We start from the raw sequence: 10871 nt of genomic DNA on the forward strand, positions 1-10871 counted from the left end.
TCCTCGGTGAACCAAGCTCGAGAAGTACTAGAATAGGCGACAGGCTACGGGGATAATAATGACTAATACAGTAATGCTACTGCACGCAATCGACTTGATTTGATTGCAATTATCATTTATACACGCGGGGAAGTGAGGAGGCAACAGCTTGATTGGTCGTTGGGGTTTCGTCATGACCAAGTTTATGAACTGCCAAGAATAATAATTCCAACAATGCATTTTTAAGTTCTTCGCTGCCGCTAGATATCACTCCTCGAAAGATATTGTCTTGTGTAAAATTATTTCGAGCTAAGTTATAGTGGGTGCTTATTTGTGAATGAGTCTTACTCAATCCCATGACTGTCATTCTATACTATTAAAAAATTCTTACATTGTCATACCGCTAACTTCGAGACTGAGACCTGTCAGTGCTGAGGAGCCTCACCGTGATGATGGCAGCATCTGTTCGAGTATTGAATCGACTTGCCGGTAAGTTAAGTTCTTTAAAATTAAACTCTCATTGTTTTTGGATCTTGCTATGAAAAAGCTCCCTAGTCGTTACTGAGGTACGTATTCTTAACAAGAACATATCTGAGGTGTGTATTCATAACAAGGTTAATTGAATGAAGAATGCAAACAAGTGTCAAGTTAGGTCTATTTAAATAATTTTTTATGAATTACAATTCAATGTAATAAAAAACATTGCGTTTTATTAACTAGGATATACTAGGACAGTAGGACTAGGAGGCATTTTCTTAACAAGGTCATACTGTGGTGCTCATTCTTAACAAGGTCATACTGGGGTGCTCATTCTTAACAAGGTCATACTGGGTGCTCAGTCAGTCATTCTTAATATCTTATAACAATAACAAGGTCATAGGCTAGCTAGCCTAGTGAATCATGATAGGCTACTGCAGTCAGTGCAGTGGGCTGTGGCCTGTGGGGTGCTTACCTACCTAGGAACACTAACGAATATTGAACACTTCTTAATTACGTTTTAATTAACAACTAGGTATTGGGCTTTTAATTAAGCAAATTTCAATTTTTGTACAAAATACCACATTTACCCTAGACCCTAGTGCATAGTTGCGGTCATGTCAGAGTCTGATTTATAGTCCTAGCCAATTTTCTATTGTAAAAAAATGAGGAAAAAATAGCACTTTATTCCTATAAGTAGACCAGCAAAGTAGCATTGATACCAGCATTATCATACATAATATATTGGTTCAAATCTTGAGTAGATGTGGAAATTAAATATGATTGATTCCAAAAATCTGGTTGGCCACTATGATCCAGAATATCTTATTCAGACCAAATTTAGCAAAAACTGCTGGTAAAAAGAATTATTTTATAGATGATTACTAAAAATTGCCGGTAAAAATATGTTCCAGTATAATGCAGATAGTAACTTATAGAATTTTTATTTAAGAAATCATTCATGTTTACAAGTTAGAAGGTGCCTTGTGCTCAAACTATACCATGCTTAAGCATATGGTAGATATATTATGGTTTATTGTATTAGATGACTCTTCTTCACAACTGCGGAATGAGGTCACCCTTCCCTTAAGGCAGAAGTTTGCTAATTTCTTGGTATCAACCCCTTATATACCGCTTGCTGGCATCGACTATATATAACTTATTAGCTGCCACTTGAGCTCTCCTACCATTTTCTGTGCTGCAAGATTCCTGCTAGATCAATTATCTCCTATAATACTATCAAAATGTTAACAAATCTTAAAATCTGGCTGTGAGATTACAAATGTATAAAAATTGGTCACTTCAGAGCCATGAGATTTCATTCAAAAGTAGGAAAATTCCACTCTAGAACCCCTGGAGGTCATTGGCAGAATTTGGTTTAGTTTTGTTATTATGTAGTAGGTACTTGATGCAGGTGCCTTGGGGCCTTATTGTAAAGGAACTTTCTGTTGAGTCTAGTGAGACGATTTTATTCTTTCTATTAAAAAGTGTAAAGTTTGAAATTTTCCAGAACATACCAACTGAATTGAAACTTACCTGTATTTATTTAGGCTTAATTATCTTAGGGATTTTTTTACTTTTCATACCTCAGATACTAGAATACTATTGATTTGTTTACATAACAAATTTTTTATCTACATAAATATTTTTAATTAATTTATTCCATTTTGAAATTTATCTTAAATTTAAGGCATTGAATTTATTTTGAAATTTAGTTATCAATTATGGTACTACTACCTAGGAAAAATTTTGTCTTGGAAATTCATTGGCAATTTGAGTTAAGATTACTGCTGCAACCTAATGCAACAACTGTAGCTTTTTCTTGAACAAGTACTGATTTATTGAATAACTTTTTACAGCTAATGTGTGCATCCAGAGTTCACGCTCCTGCTACTCCAGCACCCGGTCCAAGCTTGCTATAAATGAAAAGACCAAAGTCATTTGCCAAGGTTTCACTGGGAAACAGGGGACTTTTCACAGCAGACAGGTGAGCATGTGCAAGATTACATTTACTCTTTGTTAACCAATGCATTGAGGTTCATAGATGAAAAAAAATGTCATGGTTAATTGACATAGCTTGCCCATTCTAATACAAAAAGTTCACTATGTGTACAATCACACACTAACTCATGTCAACAAGTATAGAAGATTGGAGAACTTGTTCAAATTTTAGGATGGCTACTATTGTAACTTGGGTTCTTGTTGCTTCATCAAACTTTATCAGAGTTTTTTTTATTTTATTAATATATCTGTGTTGTTCCAGGCCATTGAATATGGAACTCTCATGGTCGGTGGCGTGTCTCCTGGCAAAGGCGGTCATAAGCATCTCAACTTGCCCGTCTTCAACTCTGTTGCTGAGGCCAAGGCTGAGACTGGTTAGAGCCAAAGCCAGAGTTTGTTCAATGCCAAACCATTCATATTTTCTGTTTCAAGAGTTTGACTGAAAATTAAACTTAGAGAATGTAGAATCAGTGTGGTAACAATGCTACGAAAAAATAATGCCCCACAAATTTTCCTATAATCTTGCATAGCTACCTCAGAGAGAAAATTTTTTTCTCAACCAGACTATTGTAATCACCTTCAGAAGGAATTGAAAATCTAAACATTCTATGATTTAAATCTCGTTTGAAGTTGATGATATCATTCAGATTTTACACTTAGCTTTCAGTATTTCTATTAAATTTTTGTTATATGAGCAGGCGCCGATACGACCGTGATTTACGTGCCTCCTCCTGGCGCAGCAAAGGCTATAATGGAAGCTGTAGATGCTGAGATGGGTTTGATCGTGTGCATCACGGAGGGCATCCCTCAGCAGGATATGGTCCGTGTCAAGCATAGGCTTCTCAGGCAAAACAAAAGCCGCCTCATCGGCCCCAACTGTCCTGGCATCATAGCTCCTGAGAAGGTTCGTTCTAGTTACATAACCAGTTGGTCAAAATAGGATTTCTTAGTTTTTAAAACTCGGAAATAAATAGTACCTAGTTAGTACTTCTAAATAGGTGTACAAAAGGTTCAGCTATTGTAAGAAGTTGATGATATTTATTCTTTGAATGTATGGAAGTTTTGTTCAAGTATTCTGTTCATTTTGCGTTGATATTTTAGGTTTTTATGTTAAGATTAAAATGTTGAAAGAAATCTTATTAAATTATTAAAAATGAAGTCTAGTTTTTGACTAGGAAAATTTCTGTCAGATCATAGGTATGCAGATGATGCATGTATGTGTATTGAAATTTGCTGCTGCTCACTGTGTTCTACTTTCCTTTTTTTTTTCAACCTGCATGATCAAAAATTAAATTCTCATCATAATTTCAATCGGTAATTAATTCATTTAAATTTAATGAACTCTTGATTAAAATCAAATTTCTGGCCCTTTTCACGAACATTTTGCTGAGAGTAAGCGTTAAGAAGCCTTGCTAATCACTATGCTTTCCATAAAATTATCGTTTTCACTTTTGTTGGTACCTTAATGGCCTTTATCTTGGAACAAATTTTCAACCAAGTTCGTGGTGAATGAAAGATACATAATAAACGATACTCGTGTTTGTTGAAAAGTTTCTCGTGTATATTTTTACAGTGCAAGATTGGCATCATGCCTGGCCACATCCACAAAGCAGGCTGCGTGGGGATCGTATCGAGATCTGGAACCCTTACTTATGAGGCAGTGCATCAGACTACACAGGTCGTGAATTTATTTTACTTCTTAATTTGAAATGTTTGTATGTTGTATTTACTATACTTTTTGTATGTCATTGAAGCTTCTGTTCTTCGTTCTGTGATACAATTATGTTGAATGTTGTGCCATAATCTACTCCAGTTTCTTTACAGAACTTTAGAATTTGGTCAATTTTTTTTTACAATAATAATTTTAAATTATTTGCTCATCATTATGCTTCCCTTCCAGAAATTCTCACTCATCAATCTTTCATGAGAACTGTCATTAATCCGATTGATCGCTCTAGGCTACCTATTGTAATTCATAATGGAATGTTTTTCTCTATGTTCCATTTGAACAAATGCTTAATCGTATTAGTATAATGAACCTGGGAAGAAACTTCATGAGCATTTCATTTACATTGCAGTTGAACTTTGAAGGTTCCTGGTCATTTCGCTGGACTAATGCACATCTTTCCTATGATTGATTTGTTATTTAGAATGCAAGGTGTTTGTCATTTCAGTGAATAAACCTTATCGGTTTGGTACTTGGGTCACATTCATATTGAACGTTTGATTGATTGTGCAGGTTGGCTTGGGCCAGACTTTGTGCATCGGCATCGGAGGCGATCCTTTCAACGGAACAAACTTCATTGATTGCCTTGAAACTTTCCTCAGGGTTGGTTTTAATATTTTAATTTTTTTTAGTTATGTTAATTTCGTTTTTTGAATTTTGCATTAAATAAATCGTTTGTTTACTTGCTCTTGGACCTGAATGCTGAGGTTCAAATATTTGTAAAAAATGCAAAGAATTCATAGTGTTATTGAGTTGCAATTTTTAATATCTGACACTGTAAATAATGATACTTTTGGAAAAAGATATAAAAATACATGAAAAGAAAACAAAAATTCAATTGATTTTTGATAAAGGGAAAAAAATTACTCTTGCGTTCTTAGGAACACGTACGTACGAATGTCTCGTGAACTTCTCACTGCTTTGTATTGGGTTCAGCGTGACTTATGTGTCAGTAAAAGTCAGACGTTCTCATACTCTTTTGTGCCATCATAATTAATATTGTATCTACAATTTATGCATATGGATTCAAACGATTTATTAATATTTGCCTGCGTGGCTCTCGCCCTAAGTGGAATTAGAGGTTTTGTTCTTCAAAATTGTATAAATAATCTTCCCAAGTTTGAAAATTTTCAGTTTGTTTAATTAATTTCATTCACAGGATCCCAACACGAAGGGAATCATCTTGATCGGTGAGATCGGTGGCGGCGCGGAGGAGGCCGCGGCGGAGTACCTGAAGGAGCACAACTCTGGCGCTAACGCCAAGCCCGTCGTGTCGTTCATCGCCGGCGTCACGGCGCCCCCTGGCAGGAGAATGGGGCACGCTGGAGCCATCATCTCGGGGGGCAAGGGTGGCGCCGAGGATAAAATCAAGTCCCTCGAGCGTGTAAGTTCCTTCACCCGAGATTATATATTAATATTTAGGTTTTGAAGCAGAAGTAAATTGATTTTCCAGCATCAAATTATAGGCAATAAGCTCTTAAAATACACAAGTAAATTAGGAATTTGCGTCTTTTACTTTGCTTTTTTCTTAACAATGCCTGGTAATTACGAATACAATTTTTAAATTTATTTTTTAGAGCTAGCAGTAAGTTAAAAATTTTTCATGAATTTCTGTACTTGTGTACGTTTAAAAGTATCCCAGACTTGATTTTCCTCATGGCTACTGGATAATCCAAGAGCCTTCTTAAGAATAATCATTACTAAGAGTTGGATATTATTATTTCGTAGGCTGAGGCTCTATAGCTAAAATTTACTTAATTTTAATTACGATATGTAAACACAGTTCATTTCTCGTACCTGATATTGCTACATTGCAGTTCGATCTTTGTCTCTCGGATGTAGTCTTTTGAATTTGTAGCTAGTCCTCAGGCCGTTGCGAAATTTGCAGTTAGCTAATTTTTGAAAAGAAGTGCCTTTCAAATCGAGCTGATGGAAATCGCCTTCGAAGGGGAACCCGTATCTATTGTTAACTGGGCCTCCTGCCCGACACACATTTAATAATGGTTCGTATTGAAATAAATATGCTTTTGATAAAGATGGGGGTTCATACCTGATAAGTCTAAGGATTTTACCAGCAGCATATGTGATCTGCAGCAATCGTTTTCTTACGCAGGCTGGAGTTTTGGTTTCACGAAGCCCCGCGCAAATGGGAACCCTTCTTCTGCAGGAGATGAAGAATCGAGGCCTGGCTTAAATTTGTTAGCCGCCCTGCGACGTCGTTTGCAGTGGCGTCGTGTACTGATTCTTGATGGTCTACTTGCTGTAAAAAAGAGCGCCAAAACAGCACGGGCGAATTGATGTTTTTTTTTTTTTTGCGGCTGCCATGTTTTAGTAGGATTATGAGAATTGTCACACCGAATGCCCTGTAATTTTTCACTTAGTCACCGGTGTTCGTCTTGATGTTTGCTAAGAACAGTTTCAGGTCAAAATTATTTGTAACTTTTTTATCATACTCACTGATTCATGAGAATAAATAAATACTTTTCAAAATGATTCGATTTCTATATATTTTTTTTTTCATCAGCATATTTATGTTGAGAAATTGGTCGAACTTGGATGGATGTTTTTTTTTTAATTCTGTTGGCCATTTATAGCGTTTTTTTTTCCTAATGAACGTTTCGCATTCGTTGCATTTGAAATATCGCGGCCTTTTTATGTTAATTTCGCAACTTATTCGGCAAATGGCAGTGACTTGACAATTTTTTTTGCCCATGTAGAAGTGACATGAAGTTATCTATCATACCTAACTATTAACATTCAAGGTATTGAACTTGTTTCTTGTATAATTCTAATGTTAATTTTCTTATGACGTGAATAGCGAGGCCGTGTGCTAGATTATTATATCAACGTGATTATTAGCTTGAGTCTCCGCCAGATGTAAATAATGACAAGTGGCATAATTAGGGGGTTTTAAATAATTATTATTAGGTGTCATGGCGTTTCATCTTTCTCTTTTGTACTAGACGCGCTTCCTGTTTGTTAGGTTTGCGCTTGTAAAAGAGAGTCGAATCCATTTTAATAAATTTTATTAACCTTGATTCTTGCAAAGTTTAAAGAGTCGAATTTCCTAAACTTGAAAATCCATAAACGAATGAATTATCTTGGAATCTGGAAAAGAATGTTCTTTATTGTACGTTATAAATCCAGTCACGTGTTAATTATTACAACACTTCTCTTTAACTTCACTTCTTGTTTGTCTGTCTGTCTGTCTGCTACAAATCTTATAATCGATATTTAACACGCTTCTACCTGTCCAATCGATTTGAAATTTGGCCCAATTGCGTAAAGTTGGAGACAATGCATGAATCAATTGACAGAATAAATAATTTTATAAATAAATAATTTTTTTTTTCAATATTAAAAAGAATGAAAAAAAAAATTTCGTCTCCTACAAATCTTATAATCAATATATGACACAATTTGACCTGTCCAATTGATCTGAAATTTTGCACAATTGCATAAAGTCAGAGACAATGCATGAATCAATTGACAGAATGAATAATTTTTAAAATTTACAAAATTTTGATATCTTAAAAAAATTTGAATAATTTTTTTTTTAATATTTGAAAATGAAATTAGAAATTCAATGTACATGTGTATTATCCAAGATACTGGATTGTTCAGAAGTGTTGTCTTTAAAAAACAATTTTTAAACGCATATTATTTTATAACGTACATAAATCCTGTTTATAGGTTGAAGCGAATTTATCGCGGACGAAGTGTCTTGAAAGCTGTGCCAATGCTTTTGAGGTAAAACAGGAAAGCGTGGCCGAACTGGTAGGAACTTGGGAATATACGAGTATCACAATATTATTTCAATACTGTTCAAACATTGTCACTTTATGTTTAGTTATTTGATCATTATTGACTCTAAACTCCCCAGCTGTACAAAGTCGTAGCATACGAGTTTAACCAATGCTGACTTTATTAAGACGTAAATCTACTGTAGGATGATGAACCTTCCCGGAAATCACTGAGGAAGTTGCCAAAAAACGAGAAGATTGTGGCATTACATTCCTCATAAACCGTTTGTCATTCAACACTCTCACAAGTGAACGCAATGGACCTCGTCTCAAACGAAAAATTTGTAATAAAAAAGTGTCGACAACCTTGAAATTTTAATCTTGCTGAAGCTACGTAGGAACATAGGAGGAACGTTTCGCTGAGCCGATGAGAGCCAAATAGAACTGCACCAAAGACTAGCACAGAGGGTTGTTAAAAGGTGGTACAATACGGTGGACGTCAGAGAGAAGCAGAAAACTTCTGCAGTAATTGCTAATAATCCCACCTACGTAACATCGTAAACGTACTACTAAGTCAAGCAGGAAGACACTACAATTCTTCAGGTCTTTCAAAAAGAGGATTAAGTCAGAATTATATTCTGAGATTATTTTATGAAGCTGTTGGCGCTACATTATTCAACTGAATATTACAATTTTTAAGTAAGAAACATGAATCTCTCAAAATTGTTTACAAGATGGAGATTTAAACTGAAATTAGGAACTCACGAACTAAAAATGTGTCCAGCATTGAAATTTATAGATTTTCGAAAAAAATGTTCTTGTAAATTGAATTCAATTTATTAAAATACTGATTCGTAATGATTTGCGTTAATCACGGTGATCCTGGTCACTCAGTGGATAAAAATTATAACATTTTTGGTGAGTCAAACCGAACAAACTAGCTGTATTTATTTCACTGAACTACAAATCATACCTCGTGAACTACGAATATCTGTTTATAGTGAAATTTTCTTCAAATTTACCAATGTAACGAATTTATTGAAAGCAAGTGAGAATAAATTCTGAAATATTTCCAATGACTATAAAGTAGGCTAGGCGGCACGATTACAAAAAAAGCCTTGGGATTGATTGTGGACATTTGCAATTCAACATTAACCAATAATCCGTCACCAATGCGTTGACAAAAAAAAACGGATGTTAAGTCCTAACGAGTGTAACGACTACTAATGAGTGAAAGGTAACGAAGTGTTATGGTGGTTAAATTTCGAAAAAATAACTGAAATATCTGTTTAATTATGGAATAGATGCATAAAGAATATTTTCTCCTAGTCGTAGAAATCGTCGGAGTTTGATTAGAAATAGAGAATCTCTGAATCAAAATTCTCATTCTGACGACCTTGGTGTTGTGCCAGCTTTGTGTTCGACGCGTAAGGGATAACTCCCGCAGTCCCGCTATTAGAACGGATTGGCATATAAAATGATGGCACTTCAGAAGTTCAGATGATTTGTGTTGAAAAAGTGGTATTATTGCAGATTAACTACATCCAAAAAAAAGGGTGTTTTTTTTTAATTATATGTTTTTTGGGGTGTAGATTAAAAATGGATTTCAGATTCGTAATCTACACCCCAAAAAACATATAATTAAAAAAAAAACACCCTTTTTTTTGGATGTAGTTAATCTGCAATAATACCGAAAAAGTATCGTGAAATCAGGTTTTTGTCAGTACCCGTTCGTAAACTTATCCAAAGTGAAGAATAATTGCTTGAAGAAGTTGAAGAGCTACTCTACCGGTAGTTCTGTGTCTTACTTAGACTTATCAAGTGGTTCTCAAATTAAAATAAAGTGATCTTGTGAGTTATTTAACATGGTGGCATATCTTAATTACATCTACTTAAAGTTAGTGTCTGTTGGCTGTGCTACGGATCTTCCCGGTTTGATCGAACAAGATGAGCATTGCCTCTGCCCTCTTGAAATGCCTCGTAGCTATCCTACGGAACAACTGAAATCTAGAAGCGATTTTAAACCTACCGTCCGTTGAAAATATTTGATCAAAAGGCCGGTCTAGTCAAGAAAAGTACAGGAATCGGCGACAGGCCTACTCTTCAATGCCGAAGATACTACGTATACTATACTACTTAGATACTATACTACTATACTATACTTTGAGCAGTGTCGAGAGCGTTCGTGCTAAATCTTCTCAGTCGACTGCTGTGCTGTACCTAGTGCAGTAGTGCTAATAGCCGTTGAATCTTTTGGATTCGGATTCTGCCACTGAGAACAACGAACTTACAAAGGTAAGTGGTTATTTCGTCGTATGTGTGATCTAAATGCCAATCTAGAATGCATGCTATTTTTGTCATAATAGACTGGAAGAATATCATGAATGATTCGATTCTTCTCATTTCGATGCTTTGACAACTTTCACCGTGTGTGACATAGTGTAAAAAGACGTCAATTAAAAGTGCTGTGTGGGACATTCCTGAACCACATTTGTTTAACATGTTGAGTGCGGCCCGACTCACCGCCACCAGGGTTGCCAGATCGAATAAAAACTGTCAAGTCTGCGGACATGAAAATGATAAAAGGCCTATAATTCAATATTTACTAGTAAATTTGCGAGTTCCGGTGCAAAAATGAAATTTTCCTTTTTAGCGCATTTTCTCATTTATGGAAAAAATGCACTATTGTGCTCGCCATGTCCGTCTGTCCGTCCGTCTGTCTGTCTATCTGTCCGTCCGTGACTTCACGTTTTCGTCGACGAGAAAGTGCGCTCTCTGTCACTCACTGCAGTGAGTACTGAGTCGTATTTTTTTAGTACTTTTACAAATTTGATAAGGAAGTACCGACATCATAAATTTTTATCGGCAAACGCAATTAAAAAAACTACATCAAGGAATTTCTCTGAAAGAAAAGACCTTGCAACCACCGGGGGGTCGTACCGCAC

General features: G+C 35.6%; 1 protein-coding gene across 1 annotated transcript; it reads left to right on the forward strand.

Annotated features, from left to right (window-relative positions):
- Window positions 1–388: 388 nt before the first annotated feature.
- On the forward strand, window positions 389–6497 carry LOC108674338 (succinate--CoA ligase [ADP/GDP-forming] subunit alpha, mitochondrial). Its single transcript, XM_018162278.2, has 8 exons — window positions 389–468; window positions 2316–2443; window positions 2720–2831; window positions 3156–3361; window positions 4031–4135; window positions 4697–4786; window positions 5343–5567; window positions 6297–6497. The coding sequence occupies exons 1-8, from the start codon at window positions 429–431 to the stop codon at window positions 6375–6377; spliced, it is 987 nt and encodes a 328-aa protein (XP_018017767.1). The 5' UTR covers window positions 389–428; the 3' UTR covers window positions 6378–6497.
- The last annotated feature ends 4374 nt before the right edge of the window (window positions 6498–10871 follow it).

The sequence above is a fragment of the Hyalella azteca genome, unplaced genomic scaffold (assembly GCF_000764305.2).
Source record: "Hyalella azteca isolate HAZT.00-mixed unplaced genomic scaffold, Hazt_2.0.2 contig10909, whole genome shotgun sequence".
Taxonomy (NCBI): Eukaryota; Metazoa; Arthropoda; class Malacostraca; order Amphipoda; family Hyalellidae; genus Hyalella; species Hyalella azteca.

Coding starts and splice junctions, on each gene's coding strand:
- LOC108674338 (XM_018162278.2), top strand. CDS start 429: ATGATGGCAGCATCTGTTCGAGTATTGAATCGACTTGCCG. Junction 3,362..4,030: donor GCATCATAGCTCCTGAGAAG/GTTCGTTCTAGT, acceptor ATATTTTTACAG/TGCAAGATTGGCATCATGCC. Junction 4,136..4,696: donor CAGTGCATCAGACTACACAG/GTCGTGAATTTA, acceptor TTGATTGTGCAG/GTTGGCTTGGGCCAGACTTT.